General features: G+C 35.1%; 1 protein-coding gene across 3 annotated transcripts; it reads right to left on the bottom strand.

Moving 5' to 3' along the window:
* Positions 1-20,785: 20,785 nt before the first annotated feature.
* On the bottom strand, positions 20,786-25,695 carry CYCD1;1 (CYCLIN D1;1). Of its 3 annotated transcripts, none has more exons than XM_007044471.3 (7): positions 24,879-25,223; positions 24,530-24,616; positions 23,806-23,904; positions 23,513-23,714; positions 23,226-23,356; positions 23,010-23,127; positions 20,786-20,969 (listed from the first exon to the last, which is right to left on the bottom strand). In XM_007044471.3, the coding sequence occupies exons 1-7, from the start codon at positions 25,128-25,130 to the stop codon at positions 20,851-20,853; spliced, it is 1,008 nt and encodes a 335-aa protein (XP_007044533.3). In that variant the 5' UTR covers positions 25,131-25,223; the 3' UTR covers positions 20,786-20,850. The 3 variants fall into 3 exon arrangements, with proteins under 3 accessions (XP_007044533.3, XP_017971868.1, XP_017971867.1); XM_018116379.2 differs by lacking the exon at positions 20,786-20,969 and adding an exon at positions 21,270-21,768 and having other exon boundaries at positions 24,879-25,695; XM_018116378.2 differs by lacking the exon at positions 20,786-20,969 and having other exon boundaries at positions 21,828-23,127; positions 24,879-25,691.
* Positions 25,696-27,297: the final 1,602 nt, after the last annotated feature.

The following is a 27,297-nucleotide window of genomic DNA, read 5'->3' as shown; positions in this document are numbered from 1 at the left end:
TAACTTTCTTTCACCCACTTCATCCCAACAAAGTGGAGTACGACATTTTCTTCCATATAAAGCTTCGTACGGTGCCATACCAATGCTAGACTGAAAGCTATTGTTGTAAGCAAATTCCACCAATGGCAAATGTCTGTCCCAACTCTCAATAAAGTCAATGACACAAGCCCGTAACATATCCTCCAAGGTCTGGATAGTCCTCTCTGATTGACCATCCGTCTATGGGTGAAAAGTAGTGCTAAATTTCAATTTGGTTTCGAGAGCTTCTTGAAATTTCAACTAGAATCGAGAAGTGAATCGAGGATCTCGGTCTGACACTATAGAAACGAGAACTCCATGTAGCCTCAAAATTTCATCTATATAGAGCTGAGCCAGCTTCTCAATAAAGTATGTACTATGGACATCTAAAAAGTGAGTGGACTTAGTCAATCGATCTACGATCACCCAGATTACATCCTTTCCCCTCTGTGTCTGCGGTAGTCCCAAAACAAAATCCATAGTCACGAGTTCCCACTTCCATTTCGAAATCGGTAAAGGTTGAAGAGTACTTGACAGTTTTTGATGCTCCGCCTTGATCTGTTGGCATGTGAGACATTTGGCTACAAACTCTGCTATGTCTCGTTTCATACCCGACCACCAATAACTTGCTTTAATAGTCCGATACATCTTGGTGCTTCCGGGATGTAAAGCATAGGCAGAAGAATGAGCTTCCTTCAAAATAGCTCGTCTCAACTGATCATCCTTAGGGACACAAATTCGATCTCTAAGCATCAAAGTACCATCATCGTTGAGTCTAAACTCACTAGTTTCTCCATCTTGCAGCTTTTGAACTTCCTGTTTCAACCAATCATCAGATTTCTACAATTCTCTGATCTGATTCAACAATGAAGGTCTCACAACGAAACTAGCAAGCAGGGTTCCATCCTCACCATTATTCAATTGGATCCCTAGAGATTTCATCTCAAGTAACATCGAAAAATAAGAACTCCAGAGTGTTGCTAACAACGATGAAGATTTACGACTTAAGGTATCCGCTACCACATTTGCCTTTCCTGAATGATAATCAATCATCAAGTCGTAATCCTTAATCAACTCCAACCATCGTCTCTGTCTCAAATTAAGCTCTTTCTGGGTGAGCAAATATTTCAAGCTTTTATGATCAGTAAAAATCTGACAACGCTCACCATATAAACAATGTCTCCAAATCTTCAATGCGAAGACTATTGCTGCTAACTCCAAGTCATGAGTAGGGTAATTCGTCCCGTGCTTCTTCAACTGTCGGGAAGCATAAGCTATTACTTTTTCATCTTGCATCAATACGCACCCTAATCCCAACTTAGATGCATCACTGTATACCACAAATTATTTTCCATTAACAGGAAGTGTTAAGACAAGAGCGGAGGTTAACCGGTTCTTTAGCTCTTGAAATCGATTTTCATAAACATCATCCCACTCATACTTAACTCCTTTACGAGTCAAACGAGTCAGAGGAGCTGCTATCAAAGAAAATTCCTGAACAAATCTCCGGTAATAACCAGCTAAGCCAAGGAAACTACAAATCTCAATTACCATTCTCGGTTCCTCCCATTGTAAGATTGCCTCAATCTTCTTGGGATCGACATAAATTCCAGCTTCAGACACCACATGTCCCAAGAAAACCACTTCCTTCAACCAGAATTCACATTTAGAGAACTTGGCATAGAGTTGTCTCTCACGCAAAGTTTACAACACAATGCGCAAATGAACAGCATGTTCATCATCATTCTACGAATAAACCAGGATGTCATCTATGAATACTATCACAAACTTATCCAAGTATGGATGGAATACCCTATTCATAAGATCCATAAAAACTACCGAGGCATTAGTCAAACAAAACGGCATCACCAGAAACTCATAATGCCCATAACGCGTCCTGAAGGCAATCTTGGAAACATCCTGCTCCTTAATCCTCAACTGATAGTACCCAGATCTCAAATCAATCTTAGAGAATACCATAACGCCTCGTAATTGATCAAAAAGATCATCTATCCGGGGTAAAGGATATTTATTCTTGATGGTCACTCGGTTCAGTTGACGGTAATCAATACACAATCGAAGAATGTCATCTTTCTTCTTGACAAATAGGACTAGTGCTCCTCAAGGAGAAATGCTAGGGCGAATGAAACCTTTATCCACTAAATCTTACAACTGGACTTTCAGTTCCTTCAACTCTGCCAGAGCCATTCTATATGGAAGGATAAAAATAGATGCAGTACCCGGAAGTAAATCAATAGGGAACTCAAGCTCTCGATCAGGAGGCAGTCCCGGTAAATTATTAGGAAATACATCAGGAAACTCACTTACTATTGGGACATCCTCTAACTTAGGTTCCCCCTTTGAAGTATCAATCACGTATGCCGGACACCCTTTCTGCACTAATTTCGAAGCTTTGATGGCCGAGATTACATAGGACGGTAATACTCGACGTTCCCCTACAAACACAATCTCTGCTCCCTTTGAATTTCGAAGAACAACTTCCTTTCGAAAACAATCCAGGTTCACCCGATGTGTAGTTAACCAGTCCATACCCAATATTAGATCAAAACCAAGATCTCTAGAGGAATTAAGTCACCCCTAAATTCTTCCTCGCCTACCCTTACCCCACAATCTCTATAACAATTATTTCTAACTAGTTTTTCTCCTAAAGGGGTGTGAATTATAATTTCTTCCTCTAATGGTGACAGGTTTCTATCAGCAATCGATGCAAATGTGGTGCTTACATAAGACCTATATGAGCCAGAATCTATCAAAATATAAGCATCTTTATCAAATAAAGACATAGTACCTGTCACTGCTCCAAGTCGGACCCGTGCCTCATCTTCCGTCACAGCGAAAACTCTTGTCGAGGTACGAGTTTGTGGTCTCAAAGGTGGATGTGCCGGGGTATTACTCTCCACATCGGACCATATGGCCACTCTCTGTCTCGGTGGTAACCCAAAAGAATCTCTCCTCTGCATATCAGTGTGTGAGCTAGTGAAGATGATGCAACTATCGTGGCTCGTCCTAACCTTGGGCAATTACTCCTAATATGACCCGTCTATCCACATTGGAAACATCTTGTTGGCCCTCTACATAGCCCACTATGATAATTCCCACAATTTTTGCATCGGTCAGAACCTCCAAAACTCTTCCCAGAACCAGTCATAGCAGATCTGCTAAACCTTGAAGGTTTCTGTTGTGATGGTGGAAATGGAGGTCGAGGAGATGTCACGAAAACAGAAGTAGTACTCCCTAAAATCGCTGAGTCCTTGCCTCTTTTTACTGGCTGACTAGAAAACATACCAGGATTTCTCCTTTTTGCAAACTTAATCCGAATCCTCCTATTCTCAGCCCGTAAAGCCATCTGTACCACCTCCTTATGTGGCTCCCTACCAGTCACTGTCATCCGCTCTCTAATCTCATTACGGAGCCCTTCCTTGAAATAACTAGCCTGATCCTGCTCAGATTTCACCAGATCTGGCACATATAACATCAACTCGTTAAAACGAGTCTCGTACTCCTCTACAATTAGATTCCCTTGTTTCAAACTCAGAAATTCTCTATTCTTTTCTTTCTGATGAAAATAAGTGAAATACTGACCATCGAATTCTTTGAGAAAATCAAACCACGTCTGAGGAGTAGTGAAACGAGACTTCACTGAATTCCACCAAGTACGAGCCCTCTTCTCTAATAATCTCGTAGCCACCATCAGCTTCATGTCGTCATCTAATCTCATATCAGAAAGGGTCTCTGAAACCTGATTAATCCAGTCCTTTACCACAGTGGCATCCAACTCACCCGCGAAAGACACACAACCGAGCTGTCTAGCCTCCTTTAGCTTCTTGGAAATGGATACATAGGTGGAACTTGACCAGTCTGAGCTCCATCAGCCATTGCGATAAAGAAAGCTACCAATGCCTGTGCTGCCTCAGTAGGCATGACGGGAATACTAGTAGGTGGCGGAGGAGGTGGAGGATGTGGAGGACTATTGGCCTACTCAGCAGCAAGTGTTGCCCGAATGGTAGACGCAGTTGATTCTTCCCCTACTGCATCTAGTTGACGACGTTGGGAATGATCTTTTCCCCTCCCAAACGATCTAGTGAGAGGTGGGCGTCCGCGTCGAGGAGGCATAATAATCTATAAGAGAAAATGAGCAAACTTAGGGAACCTTAGGCTCTATATGAAAATGCATGCATTCTATTCAACCTAACAAAACTTAATCCGGGGCCGCACTGATACTTTAAATTTTTAAAACCACTTTAAAACCAAAAAATCTTATCTTTAAAATCAAAAGCTCTGATACCAATCGAATTGTCATGACCCAGAACCTCCCTCAGGCCTATGACAATCGCCTTAACGTCCCGATTGACACTCATTATTCGGAATGCCAACCGAAACCCCGCAAGGCTTACATATCAATTTCTTTCCTTTCCTGTGAGCAATCGTTGTTAAATTTCGAGTTTTTAGAGAATATACATTATTTTAGATCAAAAACAATCGAAATAAAATTTTCGCCACACAGGGGTATTTTTGTTATTTTTTTCTCAAAAATTTCGAAACTGGCTAAAACATAATATACAAGTACAAAACACATAATTCATATTTTAAATGAGTTTAAAAGTCTAAAATCTTCATTTAAAATGAAATTACGGTTATTTGAATATAATAAAAAAATAAAAGAAATATTAAGGGAAATATTATATTTTCTTATAAAATAATATTTATAGAGTTATACGTGAATAATTTTTATAGCGTAAAAGCTAAATAAATTTATACATATTAAAATACAGTAAGCCAAAAATATTTAATTTAATTTACAATAACAAGAAGGCCCCCGAATAAACAAAAGTAAAGAGGACTGTGAACCTACGGTTTGGAAAATGCAGATCCAATGGTAGTCCTCGATGAAATCAGCTATCTACAATCTATACTGAACCTGAAATGGGTGAAAAGGAGGATGGTGAGATTATAAAATCCCAATGAGTAAACAGACATTATCATAAATATCTAAAGGCGAGTAAAATTGAGGTAAGTTTAAACAACAAATTTCAACCCATTTCATAATGTTTCTAATTTATTTCTTAAACCATAAAATATTTGTAATTTACCAAAACAGTTGTTAAGGTTGTCTTTTATTAAAACAAGGCTCAAGCCAAAACCAATCCTTGGGGATACCTTGGCAGAGGCATCTAACCGAGTCCGCCAAGGGTGTCAAAATATTCACACGTGAAACACATTTTTATTTTTAAAACAAGTCGTTCCTTGGTGTTGGCCGAGTTACACATTCACGTGGGGGTTCAACGTGAAGTGAGCTCTAATACTACCTCAGGAGTTACCCTCCTCGCCTCTACAACCGGAGTAACTATATAACTGGGTTTACCGTGCCCCTCTAATAGACAGTCCACGGAAACCCGTCACTGCAGTGACTAACCCACCAATTTTAATAAAATTTCGACAGTATAACGTGGCTTTTATTTATTATCCAGCCTGCATAGTAAAAATAACTTAGATAAATTTCCCAATGCACTCACAAAATATAGCCACATATACTCATTTCTCATAAGCCATTCCTAGGAAAATATATAATTTTCAAGACAGTTAATAGTCTCCAATTACTCAATTTCATAATCAATATAATATATTTTTATTTGTTACATTTATTCCTAATACATCAAAAATCTCGTTTTAATCTCGTTCTCATTTCATAAAATACATAAAGGGCATTTAAAAATAAACTCTAGATAATTTATAATAATAATAAGTTTACTCATCGTTTGTACAAACTAAAAGCTTTCTAAGCGCCCCGATCACTACTCATCGGGTACGACTTCTTTGCTTTTTTCGGAAGGCTCTCCTCCTAGACACATTACAAAAATTTACACAATTCATCACATTGATGCTAAATCACTATATAATTAACTTAAATCCTATACTAATGCATGGTATGAAATGAAATAGCCTAAAACGGCTTAAACGCGATATTAACCTATTTTTGGCACTTTGCCCGATAAATTGCTAACGTGCTCCATTTTAGCTCTAAATCATCCCATTCTCTCTCCAACATTTCTAACCATTAAATATCAGCCAATAACCTTCTAAAAACAACAAAATCAGCTCACTCCCTTCCTTGGAAAATTCGGCAAAAAATGGGACATTAACTCGATAAATTTTCTACTTTGTTTTTCTATCACATTTAATCATTTTTCATCATTTTCTCTTCATTTCTCTTAGAATAAATTTCATATCATCATCATTGTACCTCATTGCAGATTCAGCCAAGGGTGGGTATTGTGAAAATTTAATGATTTCTTGCCCAATTTAATTTCTAAACACATTTAACTAACTAAAACTATCAATTTAACTAAAAATCAAAACCTAAAAATTTCAATTTCTCTCCCCTAGAATTTCATCCAGCCCTTGATATCACTTTTTGATCTCTCTCCTCAAGCATGCTAAATGGAAATAAAGGCATAAGAAAGGTAGAAATCAAGTTAAAATCGAAAAATCTTACCGTTAGACACGTAAATGAGCGAAAAACACGAATTCCCCTTTGAATTTTCTTGTTTCTCTTTGGTTTTTCTTTTTTTCTTCCTTTCCTCTCTTGTTCTTCCTTATGGCTGGCCAGCACTTAAAATGGGGTTTAAATGGGCTGACTTTTTATTAAAATAATATTATTTTATTTTTAAAAATGCCACGTGTCAATTTCCCATTGGCCCATTTTTAAAATTTCATCCATTTGTTTCCAAATTTTCACCATACACTTGTCCCACATATCCATAGCTTAGATAAAATTCTCAGACTTATCCAAAGTCTTGGTGGAGTAATTTTTGAAATTTACACTTTTGCCCCCGTAAAAGTGAAAAATTACATTTTGCCCAAAAAACTGAAAAATTGCTCATAGACATATTTTTCATCCCTTATACTCATACCATTCTTCAATTTGTCAAATTTGATCTAAATTCTCTCAAAATCTGAAATTTTGTCCGTGAGTGGTAAAATTACAATTTTACCCCTACACTCTAAAAATCACCAGAATTAAACTTTTTCACTTCCTATCATTAAATTATACTCCAAATAGTTAATCTTGGTCAAAAATTTCACTCCCTTATCAAATTATTATCTTAGATGGCAAAATGACGACTTTTGCCCCTAAACATCAAAATTTTCAATTTTACCCCTAATGAACCCTCGAACTCCGAGTAATCATTTTTAGTCATTCCTTGACTATAAAATATTAAATTTCATCCTACAATTCCTATTTGAACTAGTTCGAGGTTAAATCAATTTAAGTGTACCGTTAGGTACTATATCAGGTTTCGTCTATTCTTAGGTGCTTTTCTAGCGTAATAACATGCTACTCAGTGCATATATGTCATGACATGTATTTATAGGATCAGGTTTTACATCAGCGGTGACCACAAATTCTTTCCCATTCAAAAATATATTCAGTCCATTTTAAACATAATCATGTGAATCATCTAATTTTTCTTCTCCTAAAGCTATACTAGCATAAAACTCCTTCACCAGGCTTGCACTATAGGATTTATTCCTAAAAGTGCTATATTCTTTCAATTTCAAATCCTCAAAATAATCTGATAGGCTAGTATGAATTTCTGGATATTCACTAAAGCTTTCCCAATCTATATATTTCCCGCAGGTAATGGGAGCATTTTCTATTTTTCTAAACCTTTCCTCATGCATTCTATTTTTGAACTTAGAAGAAGAGGAAGTACCTTTCCTGAGCGTTGTCTCTTTATCCTTCTTCTTCCCTGCTTTCTGTTTCTTCTCTTTTTGCGACTTTCAAGATTTTCCACTCTTTGATGCAAACTCGATTTTCTGTTTCTTCTTCAACATTTTTTCTTCTGACCCTTTTACCAGTGGCCTTTTTTTCCTTCTTCTTTTTAATGATTTCCTTACTTTGAGAGGTCTTAGCCATTTTGATTCTGAAGATTTCTAACTAGGGCACGAGGGTTTTGGTTTTGTGTGAGTAGGTTTCAAAGGTGAGAATATAAAGAGACTGAGTTTCAGTTTCAGGGGAGAGAAAATGTAAAGAAAAAGGAAGTTGTCAACAGTTTTAATTTCACTTGAAAAACTGTTTGTCTCACCCTTAAAGACTGCCTCACTTTAAAAATTTTAAAATTCCCTCTACATTTTGGTTATTCTCCTAGGTGATTTTTCTTCTTTTGTTTATTGTCCAGTACACATTATTTTATTCTTTCTTCATTCATTTGACTGAGTCTTATTATTTAAGACTAACGGAACACTCTTAGTTGACTAAGTTTCACCTTAGTCGACTAAATGCATTCTGTTTTATGAGCATAAGCCAAGATTTTTCTCACAATTCCTGCTGACAAATCATACCTAAATTCCTTCTAATTTCACAGAATCTATCTTCATTTAGGGGTTTGGTAAAAATATTTGCTAATTGATGCAATGTATTCACAAAATCAATCTTAATATCATTTTTCACTACATGGTCTCTTACAAAATGGTGCCTAATCTCAATATGCTTTGTCCTAGAATGCTGCACAGGATTCCTTGAAATATTAATCGCACTTGTATTGTCACAGTATATTGGTATATTATGCATTGATAACCCATAGTCCTTTAGTTTTTGTTTAATCCATAATATTTAGGCACAGCAACTACCTAGTGATACATACTCTGCTTTTGCTGTAGATAAAGCCACTGAATTTTGCTTTTTGCTGGACCATGACACTAGCATACTACCAATAAATTTGGCATGTTCCACTAGTGCTTTTTCAGTCAGTTTTGCTACCAGCAAAGTCAGCATCAGAATATCCAACTAAGCTAAGAGTTGATTCTCTAGAATACAATAATCCTAAAGTTTGAGTTTCTAAAAGGTATCTAAAAATTCTCTTAACAGCTGTTAGGTGTGATTCTTTAGGCTGTGATTGAAATCTAGCACACAAACACACACTAAACTGAATATCCGGTCTACTTGCTGTTAAATAGAGTAGTGAACTGATCATATCTCTATAAAGCTTTTGATCTACATTTTTTTTCTTTTTCATCTAGATCAAGTTTGATGGATGGACTCATTGGTGTTGAGATTGGTTTCAACTTTAGCATATCGAACTTTTTGAGCATATCTTGAGTGTATCTTTCTTGGTTGATGAAGATTCCTTCCTCACTTTGCTTAATTTGAAGACCAAGAAAGTACTTCAACTCTCCCATCATGCTCATCTCAAATTCACCCTGCATTTCTTTGGCCAAGTTCTTGTATAAAGCCTCATTAGTTGCACCAAATACAATGTCATCCACATATATTTGTATAATAATTAAATCTTTTAAGTATCTTTTAATGAATAATGCAGTATCAATGCTGCCTCTAACATAACCTTTTTCAACCAAAAATTTTGAAAGCCTCTCATACCAAGCTCTAAGAGCTTGTTTCAATTCATACAAGGCTTTGTGGAGTTTGAAAACATGGTGTGGTTTTTTAAAATCTTCAAAACCTAGTGGTTGTTTAACATATACTTCCTCTTAAATGAATCCATTTAAAAATGCACTTTTTACATCCATTTGGTACAATTTGAATTTCATGAAGCATGCAAAAGCTAACAACAACCTTATGGCTTCAATCCTAACAACGGTTGCAAAGGTTTCATCATAGTTTATTCCTTCCTCTTGGTTGTATCCTTGGGCTACTAACCTAGCTTTATTTCTAACTACATTTCCTTACTCATCTACCTTATTTCTAAACACCTATTTTGTGCCAACAATAGGGTGATTTCAAGGTTTAGGTACTAGTGACCATACATGATTTCTTTTGAATTGGTTAAGTTCCTCTTGCATGGCTATTATCCAACTTTCCTCATTTTCAGCTTTTTCAAAACTTTTTGGGTTCAATTTGTGATATGAAGGCTGAAAATTCATAAGTTTCTCTTGTTGCTCTCCTATTTCTAACTCTTTGAGAAATGTCACCTATGATTTGATCTTATGGATGGTCTCTTACAAATCTCCAACTCCTTGGAAGGTCATTATGCTGATTTTCTGTTCTTTGCAAATCTTTTATAGATGGAGTTTCATTTTCTCTTCTAGTTGAGCTTTCTTCACTATTCTTATTGTTCTCTAAGCTCATTTCTTCCATTTGTTTATCTAGGATTTCTACATCATCATCATCAACATGAATTTCCTTTAGTAAATCATTGGGCTCATCAAAAACTACATGGATCGATTCTTCAACATTTAGAGTCCTTTTGTTGAAAACTCTATGAGCCTTGGAGTTTAATGCATATCCTAAAAATATTGCTTCATCACTCTTTGCATCAAACTTTCCTAGGGCCTCTTTTCCATTGTTCAATACAAAACATTTACAATGAAAACTCCTAAGGTGAGAAATGTTTGGTTTCTTACCCTTGTAAAGTTCATATGGTGCCTTAGATATCATGGGTCTTATTGAGACTCTATTAAGTATATAAGTTGTTGTGTTCACAGCCTCAGCCTAAAAATATTTTGATAAGTTTTTCTCACATAGCATAGTCCTAGCCATTTCTTTTAAGGTTCAATTTTTCCTCTCTACAACTCCATTTTGGTGGGGTGTTCTAGGTGTAGAGAAATTGTGATCCAACCCTTTTTCATTGCAAAATTCCTCAAATTCATCATTTTCAAATTTTCCTCCATGATCACTCCTTACGCTAACTATGGCTAGTCCTTTTTCATTCTCCACTTTCCTACAATGACTTATAAAAGCTGATAGTGCATCATTCTTATGAGCAAGAAAATAAACCCAAGTATATCTAGAATAGTCATCAACTATTACAAAGCCATAAGATTTTCCTCCTAAACTAGTTATGCTTATTGGACCAAATAGATCAATGTGTAATAATTCAAAAGGTCTAGATGTTGACACAATCTTCTTAGTCTTGAAGGATGTTCTAACTTGTTTTCTTAGTTGGCAAGCATCACATATTTTCTCATTTTCAAATTTTAAATCCAACAGCCCAACAACCAAGTTCTTTTTAATCAATTTTGACATAGTATGCAAGCTTACATGTCCTAATCTCCTATGCCATAACTAGCTGTCATTTTCAGCATTTGCAATAAGACATATTTCACTATTTATTTCAAGATCTTCAAGAAAAACAACCTACATATTCTTCAATCTCTTTTCTATAAATGAGACTTTGTTTGTACCTATGTCTATTACTTCACACTTATTTGAATTAAAACATACTTTAAATCCTTTGTCACATAATTGACTAATACTCAATAAATTATGCTTGAAGCCCTTAACTAACAACACATGACTAATTTGAGTTTGAGAGTTCTTACCAACCGTACCTATCTCATAAATTCTACCTTTTGAATCATCACCAAAGGATACGGTACCTCCTTTTCTTTTGTCCAGTTGAGCAAATAACATTTCATCTCCAGTCATATGTCGTAAGCAGCCACTGTCCATATACCAAGGCTACTTTTTCTTGAGTTGAGCTCTTGAACATGTATCTTTTGAGTGCAACTCAACCTACAATACAGATTTTCAAGTTTTCTTAAGAGGTATTCATACCTTGATGGGTCCTTGAAGGTTAGTAGCAATGTAGGATCCTTTTGGAACCCAAATCATTTTTTTTTTTTTTGTGTTTCTTCTTTTATAGCAGTTGTAAGATAAATGACCAAGTTTATCACATACAAAGCATCTAGGGGAGAAATCATTAGTGTTTCTTCTAAAATTTGTGCCCTTTCTTATGATTATTTTCTTAAATTCTTAAGAGCAGTATTTTCAGCAACTGCAGCTTGTAAAGCATCTGTTCTATTTTTTCAACTCCTATTGTAGATTTTCAAAATCTGTTTTTGAATGTTCTAATTCAATTTGCAAAAAATTTCTTTGCTCAAAAATAGAGTTGAAATCATGTCTTATCTTTTCCAAATCACTTTCAAGAGATGCAGCTTTTCTTTTCAAAGTTTTATATTTTGATGCAAGCTTTTCAAACTCATCATTGAGACATTCATATTCATTTTGCAGCTCATCAATTGAAATATCACAAGAAGCAGAAGACACCTCTGATTCATCATCTTTGGCCATCAAGCACAAGTTTGCTCTTTCTTCCACTTTCTCATTTAATAAATCTTCAAATTTTATTTTCACATCAAAATTTTCTTTTTCCAAAAATTCAATTTGCTCTTGGTACACTTTAAAATCCTTTTCTAAATTTTCATTATTTTTTCCAAATCAATTTTTGTTTTCATCAAAAATTCATTTTCAACATCGAGTGTGGAAATGATTTTCTTGTTCTTTATATTCATTTTCTCAAACTCAACAGCTAAATCCTCAAAAGCATCATGTAATTCATTGAAAGCACATGAATTAAGTTCACATGATGAAGAAGTTACCTTTAACTCTTCAAGAGCCATGAAGCATAATTCAATTCGATTTGAGGATACATCTTCACTTGATTCCTTGTCTCCATTTGTCATATTCCTTGTTGAGCATTGATTCCCATAAGAGTTGTCTTCCAATTCCTTTTTCATATTTGTTTCTCCATATAACTCTTCTAATTTTTGCCAAATTTCTTTGGCACTTTTACACATGAACACTTTATCATATTCTTTATAATTAAGTGCACAAATGAGAGTATACATGGCCATAGAGTTGATTTGTACTCTTTTTATTTCAGATTCTGTCCACTTACTTCTATGTTTGGGAGTTTTTTAACCATTTACCCAATTTGTAACTATTGGAATGAAAGGACCATCGGTAATGACATCCCACATCTCATAATCTATAGCTGTAATATATATTGACATCCTAATGCTCCAATAAGGATAGTTAGAGTTATCAAACAGATGTGGTCTTTTTATTAATTGTCCCTCAGTAACTACTAATTTTTGTAGAGCCATTTGGATCCTCCCAAAGGGTGTTAGACCTTAATAACAGGGAACTAGCTTTTATACCACTTGTTGGTCCCAATAATATGTGCTAGAGGTGGGGTGAATAGCACAATTTGGCTCTTTCAAATATTGTCTCAAAGTCTAGATAAGGGGGAGACAAATGAAGGAAAGAAAATGAAACAAAACAGAGTAAATAAGAGACAGCAGAATTTAGAGTGGTTCGGTCTAAGACCTACATCCACTACCTTGATTATTCAACCAAGGCTTTTCTCAACAAATCCACTAAGAACTTGTGAAATTCACAAGCTTTCACCAAGCTTACAATGGCTTTTACCAGGCTCAGCCAAAACCTTTTATACTAGTTTTTCACCGGCTAAACTAAAACCCAACACCTAACTTTTAAAGGCTAAGTTAGAACCTTAACACTTTCAAGCAATCCTAGCTTGAAACAATCACTTAGAGTGACTCCTTCACTTCAAGAATACTAGAAGAGAAGTATAATAAAGTACCTATGATCACAAGTTGATCTAAATGATACAAGGTTGAGTGCAAAATACAAGTACAAAGAATGGGTGTTAAGGTGCAGTAGAGTACAAGAGAGATTTTCTGGTTTTTCAACTCTTCTGTGACTCAAATCTCTCTAATCATTCTAAAAACTTGTTACTAACTATTGGGAGACCCTTTTATACCTGGAGAAACATCTTTGATGGGAGTTTGACAATTTTCTAGCCGTTGGAGACAATTGGGAGTCGGTTCTAGCCGTTACTCTATCTTTTAGTGCAGCTTTCAAACTTGCAGACAGAATGCTCTTAATCGACTAACTGATATCTTAGTCGACTAAGTCGTCTCTGTTTTCTGCTCTCTGTCTCTAGCAGTGTGCACTTAGTTGATTAACCCATTTCTTGGTCGACTAAGTTGGTTTTGTCTCTCAATATTCTTCAGCCTGCCATTTCTCCAATTTAAACTTTAGTCAACCAACATTCTTTATTATTCAGCCAAAGATCTTTCTTCTTGTTGATCAACCATTTTTCTTTATTTTTTTTATGGTTTTTGATATACATATTTGAAGGGTTGATTCATTATTTCCATATGACTTTTTGTCCTGCACACTTAGATAAAAATGTTAGACATAAATGAAATGAGAATGTTTTACTATCATCAAAAACTAATAAAGCCAACAGCATGTGTTTATACAATCAAAGGCACATTATTCTTTGTTTACAAAAAAGAATAAAAAAATGTGATTTGTAGCTTTATTGGTGTATGTGGGGTTTAGGGTGTGATATTTTGATTGTTAGCTCTAATTCACAAGCTAAAAATGAAGTGAAACAATATCTAAGGTCTAAGTTCAAGTTGAAAGATCTTGGTGCATCCAAATATTTTCTTAGTATTAAAATAGCTAGATCGCCCAAGGGCATTTTACTATGTCAAAGAAAATATGCATTGGATTTAATTGAAAAACATGGTTTATTAGGGTCCAAGCTAACATCAACCCTAATGGATTATAATCATGAATTAACAACAACAATTAAAAATGATCTACTGGCATATGGTACTATATACAGACAACTCATTAGAAAGTTTATATATTTGACTTTTACTAGGTAAAACATTGTATATGGGGTGCAAGTTTTATCACAGTTTATATACAAACCAAGAAACACACATTTGCAGGTTTCTTATAGGATTCTTAAATACTTTAAAGGATCTCCAAGATAGGGAATTTTACTGTCTGCGTCTTCAAAATTGAAACTAAAAGTTTATCGTGATAATGATCAGGTAGGCTACCTAACCACAAGGAAACCAATAACAAGTTTTCTTGGAGATTCTTTGATAAGTTGGAAGTCAAAGAAATAAAATGTTGTGGCAAACAGTTCAACTGAAGCAGAATATAAATCAATGTCTGCTACAAGCTGTGAGATTATTTGGTTATTGTTTTTGTTGAAAGATTTTGGGTTTACTCATTCTGATACAGTTGAATTGTGTTGTGACAATCAATTTGCCTTGAGCACATGTAAGATTCCAATGTTCCATGAGATAAGAAAACATATAGAGGTAGATTGTCACTTTGTGAGAGAAAAGGTGATTAAAGGTTTTATCAAGCCAAGCTATATTCAGACCAGCCTTCAACTAGCAAACTTGTTTACCAAAGTGTTATTACCAGGGCAGTTTCAATTTTTACTCAGCAAGATGAGCATTCCAAACGTTCATGCTCATAATACTCATCTTAAGCGGGAGTGTTAAGTTGATGGTTTGTATAAGAGGGTTGTTAGACACATGTTATACTACACTTGTGAGATGTGTATATAAAGACATGGATTATATACTTAATTATTCATGTAATTAGGATTAGCTTTCACTTAATGCAACATTAGCCTTGTATATAAATAGATGCAGCCAACTATTAACTGAATAAGAAATTCAGTTTCACTTTTCTCCTATTCTCGATCATTCTTATTTCCCTTCCAACAGATTATATTCTTGATTGTTAACAGATCTTGGTAAACTAACATAAACTCTATCCTCTTATCCAAGAGGCACAACTATGTACTATAAATTGATAGACTATGAAAAGCTATATGTCATAAATACATGTCACAATTTTTTTATTTTTTAAAATATTCAGCAAAAGCTATCAAAGCACCGATCAATTTCAGGTTAAGATATTACTGAGAAATCTTGACGGTGTTAAGAATTGGACCTAAAATAACAATCTTGTAAATTGTAAAGACTCAATTTGTATCAATATTAAATGAATAACTAAATCCGTAGCAGAGAAGTTAAATTAAGAATTTGACCATTTCCTTGTGCGATAAAAGTAGAAATTTTAAGCCTATTTCATTTAACAACGTATCAAGTGTCAACCTCATTTGAAATTGGATTTATAGTAACTGTAGCCCATTATAGGTGGCCTTGGCTGAGAGGGCAGATGATGCACTGGACCGATCTCAACAAGAGCCATCTTGAAAGCCGAAACCCAACCATGGATTTTATATAAACAGACCAACATTTTGTTTGTATCGTTTTACAAGATAATGAAGTTTGTATAAGGCCCCAATGGCGCACGGAAATGGCCCACCCTAAACTAAATCTTGCGAAATTAAGTACCAAGTTCTCTAGCAGTTATCTTGCTGGGGATATGAGACATGGAGCCAAGTAATCAACAGACAACAGGCAATGTGTATTGATCAGTTGCAAGGTACACATGTTTTTGTACTAAACAATATCTCAGTTGACCGAGAAATAACATAGTCTAGAAAAGTGGAAACTTCAACAACATCTTCCATGCCAGTACCCGTGAGATATAAAACAAGAAGTTTTAATTTCTGGTTCCTACACAGTAAAAAGAAAATTAATTGCCCAAACTATACGTACCTATTGGCGTATGGCAAAGGAGGAAAACAAAAAAGACAGCAAATTATAATCCATATAGATTTTAGTACACTATGATTATTAATTTGTGGAAGGAGACAGCTGATTAAAACAAGTCAATTTAAAGACCAATAGAAGGAAGAAGCTTTAAACAAATTTCAAAAGTTGGTTGAAAAGGGTGGCTAGTAAATAGATGTCATACCTTATACAAAGCAATGTGAAATTAATGCTGTTGCTTTGATACATTTAAAAAATCTTATAGTAATGAGGAGCTTTGGCTAATTGGTTGGTTCGCAAAGCCGTCATTCTTTTGCCTTATCAAAATAAGTTTAAAAAGTTTGGATGCTATACCCCATATACAGTAGTGCTCCACAGCCTCAAAGAACACGTTTCCATTCGTCATATGTTGCTGTACTAGCAAATGACAAATTCTGAAGACATGTTATAATCCACTACTACTTTACTTTTCTTGACAGCAATGTATAAAAGTAGCACATAAAAATCAATATATAATATATGTATACGTATATATCGGGTCTCCGATGCTCCAGCTTGATGATCAGAAGGTCTATTGCATGTCATCTCATACTGCTAATTTCTTGCTGCTTCATGCCCCTTTTTCCCCTTGTCGCCAAGTTAGGAAATATTTCCTGAGGTGGGATTTTGAGTTGGAATGCACTAGAATGGACATGTGTTTTTTTACTCTTTTTCTTCCTTTTACCATATTCTTATTTGCACCTGCCATAGCTCACATCAGACGAGACTAGTCAATCTGATCTATGTTAGACCAAAAGGATCTTCAAAAACGTTGAATCATTCTATATGAAAATGTAATGTGAACTTCGATATGTTTTCTTAGAGTCATCCATCCCCTTACTTGAAACTTGAGACAGCTGGCTAAGAAATAAAATTGTATGATTAAATTAAGAAAGATTGGGCTTTTGGAATAAACCAAGAATCCATGCATGCACCCGAATGTGATTAGTCTAATCTACACATGTTTGTTGTACTTTCAAAAACCTTTAAACTTTTCAATTGCCATCATTTTTATATAGCCATTCAGGTACAAGCTTTCGGCTAAACAGCTATTGCTTTTGGCTTCTCAGCTTTTCTTTTCTTACGTGTTGACCAAAACCCAGTGGTTTTTCTTTTCCTCTTCGGTCTAGTTAATGTAATTAATTCTAAGCATAGATTGATCTAATACATTACTCTCAGCTTTCACCTTTTGTTTGTTTGTCTTGAGCTAAACCGCGTGTAATTATGAACAAAACAAGGGTGATCTGATTAGGAGGGCATGGAGGTTCTTGAATGTTGATGATTAAACAGACGACTCTTTTGTCTCCACTCTTGGAAATGGAGGTCCAGGCACTATGACAAAGGCAAAATAAAGAACAACACGACACCCACGCTCCCTCGAGAGTAGTCACACACCATCCTTCCCCTTTCAGCTTTCTTTTGTGGCATCCAAAGACAGTAATTGTGAGTTGGAAAGCCAAAAACAGGCCCTCTCTCTACAAAAAGAACAATCTTTATAGCTTTACTCTATAGTCTACAATGACATGACGCCCACGCCCTCTTTCAAAAATATATATATCTATCTCACATGATTCATATATATCGATCAGACCATATGCATATATATATATATATACATGGGAATTGATTTATTAGGGATGGATGTCATTGTATCAAATGAATAAAACTGCAAAATGGATATTTGCGGCGGTCCATGTTCAAAAATGGACTTGCTCTCAGGTATATTGAGCGGGTATATGAATGTGATGAAGATATCATAGGTACGCTTTTTTTTTTTGTTTTTCTTTCTTATTTTGCTTTTCTTTAGATACCAACTGTGAGCTTAGATAGGGACATATTTTAAGTACCCAATGGAGTGGAAGAGAATGGTACTGTCTTGTATTCAGCATTAAACCAAGATCCATATCTGAGAAACTCAGCATCATTCTAGCTTTTGAACTCTTTAGTATATGGGCCAATATGAACTTTTACAGAGAACCCCACGAGCTTGTTTTTACAACCAAAAATCATCTTCAAAAGCCGAACTTTAAGGGGTCCTCCAAATTTGTCACTGCCATCTAAAGTCGAAATTGCTCAAGAAAATAAAAAGAGACTAGATTCTGCACCCTACACCCCCCCCGCTTTTCATTGGGAGGTGAAAAGAAATTTTGGCTTTTGGGATTATACTTAGGATTCCTTACTTTAAAGACCGTTTTTGGAGAAAAAGAGTGTGTGGGCATGTGTATTTTTTAAGTGCCACGATAAGCAAGTGCATGAGTCGGGGGCCCTTTAGCTCAACATCAAAAATCTCATGCAATTGAGATTAAATAAGCAGCCGTTAGGCAGTTGGGGACCTCCCCCTCCCCCTCCCATTGTTAGGTTTATTTGCCATGGCACTTGTCCGATTCTTACCACCGCCCTCTGCTTTTGACAGTAATGCTATTATAGGTGAATTATGGCCGCTGGTGAGCAAGTGAAAAAACCCAAACTCTCATAGGCCATCATTTGGTCCTCATGATGAGGAATAATGGTGGGAACCTGTTGCTGACAGACAAAATCCCAAATCTCTCTCCTTGGTGAAAACTGAAAAGCCCCACCTTTTTATATCCAATACGATAACGTCACGTCCTTATCAACGCCCCAAGTTGATAGTTACATAAATACGCTCCACCCCATCATGTGTTGTTAGGACCTTAAAACTTAAAAAACACAAAAAAGGTAAAATGTTTATGTACGTACACAATGTATAATTCCTTGATACAGGCGCCTAAACCCTTAAGGCCACATTTCTAGTAAGGCCATAATTGCTATCTAGGCGGACCTGTTTTACAGTGATAAGATCATGAAATTTTCCATCCTAATCAAAATCTTACTCTTTCTGAAGCAGATTTGTTTAAGCAGTTCAAATGGTATTTGGAATGCAATTGCGATTCTTTAAATGGAACTAATGTTTTTATGCAATGCACGTGGTTAAATTTTATAAAAAAAAGTTACATAATGGTATACAAATTAAATACTGATTGATTCCACCTTCGGAAATTACAGTAAAACTTTTATAAATTAATACTTTTGAAATCATAAAAATTTATTAATTAATCTAAATATTATTTAATCGATAAATTAATAATTTATAAATTTATACATTAATTAATAAAAATTAATTTATCAAGATATTTTTATTTTTTAAAAAAATATTCAACTTAATATTGTATATTGTGATTATACAAATATTTCCTAATTATCATTATTCATGACGAGCAAATTATTGAGAACATCATGAAAATAACATAGAAGATGAAGTTGAAGACAGTAGTTCTGTATTGGAGTCTGTCTCGCATAAAGATGCACTCAAAACAATAATTATATTACATAATTTTCTCTTACAATACAAGAACAGTATACCCAAGCTTCTTAATACACTAATAAAAGTTACTGATAAAGTCCAATGAGACATTAATTTCAAGAAAAAATAAGTAACATTGGAAAGATATTTTACAAAAGCTTCCTAATTGAGTCATATATATATAATTTTAATGTATAAAAAATTATTAATTTATATATCAAGTGAAACATATGTGTGTTTTTTAAAATGTATTATTTTCTAAATTTAATGAATTATTAATTTAATATGTTGATCTCAAATGAGATTGATTAAAAATATTATTTAATTGAATTTATTAATTTATCAAATATTAATTTATAGAAGTTTTACTGTACTTTGTTATAGACTCATTATAACATTATAGTTTTATTATTGTAACAAGTTATAGTGTATGAAATACAACGTAATTGTTCTTAAAAACTTTCTTTGGATACGGCATATATGGCATGTATTATAACTATTACACTACATATTATGCCAAGTTGTTTTAAATATCTCATGTGAAGACACGTGCTTTGCGCAACTTTCTTTTTTTTGTCCTTTTAAAAGTTGATCGAAATTGTGGTTATTTTTTAGCTAATAATTACGTCATTGTATTCCAACACTTGGCCTAGTGTCTGTCCCATTTTATGCTTTTGAATTAAATCCTAAAGATGAGGATTAATCCAAACCTTTTCCTTTTTTGTTTGGGTCACATAACCTCCACGGGAGTGGGCTGTTGAGGATTTAATATAGTTATCAGACATGAATTTAATTAGTTTAATGTGACCCTTTAGTGGGGAAGATGGTGGTTTTTATGAGGAAAATGTATGTGTGTGCATACATATATAGAGTCCAAAATCTTCATGGCTCCTTCATAGCTGTACTAATGAGCAAACGCCACATCTGATTAATTGATTGGTGAGCCGCTCCATACCCAGGATTTTATAAAAGGATTTCAAGATAATTAAATAACCCAAGTGGATTCTGACACGTTTGATTATGGGATCCACACTGTTGGAACAGCTAGAAATGACTTTTGTAAAGCCAGAACAGGACATGAGTGCTACCATTCTTCTATTCGTATTATAGCTGCTAGAACGATTAAACAAAAGACTTCATCAACGTTAAATTAATAAAAAACCATGGAGTTGTATCAATAATCCTAGTGGTTCTTACAGATTGATATATGTTCCAAGCTAAGAAGTAGAAGTGTAATTACATTCTTACAATGGAAAAAAAAAAAAAGAAGCTAAGAAGTAGAAATGCAAGGGAGAGTTAATTGTACTGATGAAGAATTGTGTCCGCGTATCGAGTTTCCTGTCACCGCAGTCCATGGAGGAACCTGGCATACAAAACTTTTTCATGTCAAATTGAGTGAGATTTATAAACAGGCCAGGCGGGGGATGTGATGGAGCATGGTTAACAGCTTAGATACCACGTGTGTGCGAGTAGAGGTGATAAGGTTTGCATGACGATTGCTGAAGTTGCCCTAAAATGCATGGTGACCTTTTTACGCACCATTTTTAAAGGGCCATCGTGTATGTTACCACATGCAAAGATGATATACCCTATGTCGGGGAAGATGACAACTTCCTTGATGGGCTTTTTCTGTTTGTAATGTTACAAAACAACTTGTATGCAATTGTTAGATGAAAAAGGAGCTTGCTTTTTTAAGCCTTGGCTTTTTCCTACAATGTCCACCCCCACTAATATAATTGGATGTAAAGAAGTTTCTAACCACAGACATATGTGTGTATATGGTTGGGATATGAGATAATTAAGAAATCCAAAAAACTTTTTAGTAAGAGAGATTATTGTTGATATATATGTATATATCATATCAAGGGAATGAGACAAGAAACCCTTGGAAATCGGCTATTTAAATTGGTTGACGACTAATCAGTTGAGATGTGTGGTTTTTAAGAGCTGGAAGAAATTAAGGAAACCAGGCACGGGCTGGGCGATCATGAATCACGAGTGACAATTGCATGCTAAGAGGGTCATGCTCATGAATGAAACGTCTTTATTGCCCGCGGGACCAACTGCCAGTCCCTTCACTGAGACGATGCCTCCGCAAAATTCCACAGCGATTCATAAAAATTTTCTTCCGTGATACAGTCGCAATAAAACCAATGGCAAACCTACAAATTATGCATTGTCAATCACGTGCAGTGCATAGACAAAGAGAGAAGACATGAAGTGAAAGAAGATATTTCTACTATATACATACATATCTGATAATTTCATTGTCTATTTATTCACGAATCAAATACAACACGCTTGAAAGGCCCCAAAGACCTTCGTATATGTTAGGCCAATCGCTGGCCATGAAAGAGTATTCTTTCTCATCTGAGGGAAAATTTCAATTAAAAAATTAAAAAAAATAAAATAAAAATAAAAAGTATACACACATGTGACCCTCACACGCATGAACACCATTGGAAAAAGTCCAGTATTGGTTAGGCCAAAGGTCAAGGCCATTAGAATAAGAGGCATTTCCCGCCAAAAAACCACACATACACACGTGCGTGCCACACATGCCGAATGCGTGTGCACACAAACCACTCAAAAGAAAATGAAGGCTATAAAGAAAGGAGCCGACCCATATTCCATATTTCATATTTATTTCTCCTTTTTCATCCAATATTTGTGCGTTGTCAATAGTACTCAATGGAGAGAAGAAGCAGATGTTGAAGCAATGATAGTGGGCTAGATGGGGAACCTTGACTTTAAAACCTCTCATCTCATCTTGCTGAACTTCAACGTTCAATCCCTAACTCCGCCGAACCATCTCAGAAATTTTCTCCCCTCTTTTCTCTATCCCTCTGCCTACTGCCTGGGGGACCCACCATCTCCTCCACCTTTCATTCAATAATCAATGCAGGCTTTGAATTCAATCCCCTCCCCACTTCTTTCACACTTCATGGCTCCCACTATATTAAACATGGCTTTTCCCCGTCTTTCCCTAACTTTCTCACACACATATGTTTATGTAAACAAATCCCCACTCCCTTGGGAATCTGCAAAGCCATTAACGTATTAATGGCAATGCCCACCAACAAAAAAATTAATAAATCTCCAAACTCACCAAACTCTTTCATACATACATATATATATATATATATATATATAGATATATATACTAAATAATCTACATCACTCAAGTCAATTTACTCTCTCAAAACCCTCCAAAAAAATATCGAGGTTTCTAGACAACTTGGGCCACCCCTTTTTGTTTTCTTTTTTCTCCCCCCACCTTTTTCTTTATTATTTCCCCCTTCACCTTACTCAGAGTTTCCTTTGTCATCATCTACCCACAAGCAGCTATTTAATTTTCTCCTTTTATAAGAAGGTGATGAGGAAGATGAGGATGATGACTCACTGGATCTCATTCTGCCCCTGATTGTTACCCGAAGCTGTGGTAAGATCTTTGGTGCTTTCCTCCTGGCATTGTCAAGCACAAGTTCTTGCATTAACCGGTAGCAGCTAAGGATTTTCTCCTGCAAAAATTAGATATTTTTCCAAGTTGGCATACTAGTTTCCTGTTAAGCATACGCCCAAGCATTAACTGAGAATTGCATTTACATATTGAGCTTACTTTGCTTAGTCCATCACACCATGACTCAGCATGTTCAGGATTAACAAGAGACAAGTTTGGAATTTCATTGGCTGCACATAGTATCGCTGCAGCAGCAATGCTTGACGGCCAATACTCTAGAAAGCTGGCCTCTGTTGACATTAGCAAACAAGTTTTTATTTGAACTGATTATTATAATCCTTGTGCTTTTTTTTTTCTTTATGTTTACTCATACAAATGTTGCTTATATGTGCATGTATATATATCAACCGACAGAAAGGGAATAAAATTCATTGCATCTACAATACCTTTGATATTGGATAAAATGATGTCCGTTGCCCTTGAGATCAGAAACCCGATAAAAGTTCCTGTTCGATCGAGCTTGCAAGCAAAGAAAGCAATGAAACTGAATGGCGTTACTGATCGTAGCCTCCAATCCAAAACCGTGAGCACAAGCAGCTCCATTCTGCGGATTGTTTTTGGTTCAAAAATATATTTGGCACCCTCTACCTGCATATATAGCATTATGTTGAAATTACACTAATGATCATTGAAAAGGAAAAATAGAACTAGCAATGATTTTAATTAAAAAGAAATATACCTGAAGATCTAAGAGAGATGGAACAAGAGGTTCCTCCATCTTAGCCGCTAACGACAAGCAAGCAACAGATAAAAGTTGCAATTGCCACCCACTAGTTTGCTGAAAAGCAAAAGATAAAAAAAAAAAAAACAAAAAAAGCCATCACATTAATTGCTAATCACCACAAATCATCATCCCATTAATAATAGTAGTACCAAAAATAATGAATATCTAACACATGTAGATATGAACTTTTTGTGGCATTATTAAGGTAAATTCCGTGCACATTTACTCAGCTCATTAGAAAAGGTACCAACCATCCATCAAAAGAACAAGAATAATACTAGTAAAACTTTATTCAGAGTATATACCATCATATATAAAAGAAATAGTACGACATACCAATTTTAAAAAAGGGCTTTATAAATACACTTAAATAAAAGTCTCATACTGTAGTTAATGCATAGGCAAGCCACTTTTTTCTATTTTTAGTTTTTGGAGAAGAAGGCAAGCCACTGTTTGATTCAACCCAAAAAAAAAAAAAAGAAGCTTACTCTTTTTATTTATTAGTGTAGTAAAGTACTCGAGTCCTTTTCAAGTTTTATCGTTGTTGAAAAGTCAAATATAATTACACCAAATAGTCAAAATTCATCACTCAAATTCCGCCAACATAATTTTATTCAGCGAATAGTCCTTCACTTGTAACTTTTACTAAACTTAACACTGACGGAAACGCAAAGCTCACCGGCAAGCGGCGGGAATACAGAAACCGATCCAGGTAGTTAACGGAGAGATACGCCGTCAAAGGCTGGAAATTATAGTATGCTTGCACCTGCACAAAAACGAAAAGGAAATATTAGCATTATTACATGACAAAATGAAAAAGTTGTAAGTAGAAGCCGCCAATCGACAATTCATCTCGGTCAATCGAACGGCTGTTATTAGATCTCTTTACTTTTGATATTGAGAGCATAACCTAACTAGCGCGTTATAGCAAAAACTGTGAGGGGTTCAGCTAACGTACGCCAGTGGTATTAACGTAATATCAAAGAAGAGAGATAGTGAGTAGTACAGTTTAGTCAGTTACAGTTAACCTTGAGAATCCATGCAACAGATTCTTCTCGAGCCGATGCGTCAAGAGACTGGGACTGAAACCGAGCCAGGTAATCGAATCCGGGGACGAAGTTCCTTTCATCTTCAATAAAGCCAGCGATGGAGGATTCCTCGATGAACGACGCCGGAGAGTCCAGCTCCGACGAGCATTCCGGGGACTCGCCGGAGAATATCTCGTCGGAATCCTCGCAGCAGAGTAAGTCCGTGAAGCAATCGGAACACGATACCGACATATTGATAGTGGTTTTGACGCTAGTAATGATGACGAAAACGACGACGACGATGACGGCAATCGTAGCCGTTGGTTCTTCCTCATTCTCTCTCCATCACCACCGTTGATTTTGTAATCTCGACGACAAAGCGACGGAGTTGTTCTTGTTAAAACGTGTGCGCGTGCGCGTGTGCGTGTGTGTGGGATAGAGAGAGGAGAAGAAGAGAAAGAGAAATGGTTTAGGCTTTGGTGTTTTGTTTGTAGTTTTTCTGATACTTCTATTCTATCTATCTGTTAGTTTGGGATATAAATATCTGAGTTTTTCCTTTTTTGTTTTTTTTTTTTTTTTTTTTTGGGTTTTGGTTGGGGGTAAGTTTTTCCCGGGAAAACGGGCTTCCATTTTGGCCGGGGCGGGTACTGAAGCAGTTCTTTTGTTGGGGTTTTTAAGGATTAGGGGAGGAGTTATTAGGATTAAAAGACTGAAAAGCGAAAGTTTATTTGGCTTCTTGTCACTATTCGCCTAAGGCGTTAGGGTAATAGGTTTCTAAGGTTGTTAGGTAAGGGTTTGAGCGATGGCTGCTGCCTCCTGCTGCTGGGGACAGCCTGCGACTTTTGTAGGGGTAATGTAAACCAGCAGGTGAGACGAGCAATTTTGCACTTGCATTCCACTTATCTTATTCCACTGCCACGTGGACTATCCCGTTTTGTTTTAGGCACGTCTCCCGTTTTTGTTTTTTCTTTTTCTACTTTTATTTTCGGTAAAAAATTCGAGTGATGGAACAAAAAGGGTCTGAAATTCGGGTGGTAAAAGACACCCAATCCTATTCAAAGGACTCACTCGGTCTGAAAATCTTGATGATATGATTACACATTTGTAAATTTTCTAATTAATATTTAAATTTACTTCAAATCTTGATCTAGATTAGATTATTAGTCACTTGCACAGTATAATACATATAAGATTCAATAATAAATGCATTATTATTATTTTATTTATATTTAAATATTTGATTCATTAGTTAATACTCTTTATTTAAAAAACGATGCAGAGTTCAAATTACCTTTCTTTAATTTTAAAATAATAATAATAATAATAAAAATAAATACATATATTTCATTCACTTCTCCAATTTAATAATAAGAATAATAAATGCATATATTTCATTTTAAAAGGTTAAGTTCAAATCTTTATTTTTTTAAAAAAAAATATTGCAAAGTTAATTCATATTCAAAAAAAACCAAAATCAACCAATCAATGATCTTTACCAAAAAACAAAGCATATAATCAAAGCCAATTGCACCATTAAAAGCCCATAATCAAGTGAGATTTATGAATTTATTATAAAATATGGGAAGAAAATATTCCTTGTGGGATTAAAAAAAAGGAGAAGAATATTACACAACATGATTTATATATAAGTTCATTTCTTCCTTAACCTTCTCTCCATTTATTGAAATATTCTATATTCTACCATAATTTTTTTTTTTTGCCAAAACCATAATGATTCACTAACAATGATATTTTATATTTAAAAAAATCTAGAATTGAAGTTAATATTGAGGCTCTTTCTAACTGTTTTTGTTATAAGATTCCGAATAATATCTAATCTAATTAACCATGAGTTGTTTGTTATAGTGGTAGAATGTTGCTTTGATGGCGAGTATTGTCATCAAGGTTATTTATCACGCGCATTGTAAGTAAGCAGTAGGCAGTTTCTTCCCTGATTGGTTCAAGCGTTTTGTGACAAGGATCTTTAAGAGAACGATTTCTCGCAGCCTTCACTGGTGGATTTCTTTGGATACCAATGTCTATTACAAACCCTCAAGCCTCTTTTTAGGCATTCCAAACCATCAAAATAAAAAGGTTTCAAAATCCAACCAACCATTAATTATTATATATATATATATATATATATGCATGCATATATAACAATCATGTACTTTTTAAAATTCAATTAATCACACTCATGGACAACCAGGGTGAAAATTAGGATCAGATTGTTATATATTATAATAATAATAATATCTTCCTTGGGAGTTGAGACCCAAAAAGAGGTGTAGTGATAGTGTAAATAGTGAATAAAATTACACTTGTCTTGACTTAATCTTAACATTTTGGGTGGAATAATGCGGGATTAAATTCCTGGAGCAAAATAATTGTTTAAAAAAATACCAAAAGAAAATTATTC

Source organism: Theobroma cacao, chromosome 2 (assembly GCF_053813885.1).
Source record: "Theobroma cacao isolate CCN51 chromosome 2, ASM5381388v1, whole genome shotgun sequence".
Classification (NCBI taxonomy): Eukaryota; Viridiplantae; Streptophyta; class Magnoliopsida; order Malvales; family Malvaceae; genus Theobroma; species Theobroma cacao.
This window is presented reverse-complemented; position numbering and strand designations above follow the sequence as displayed.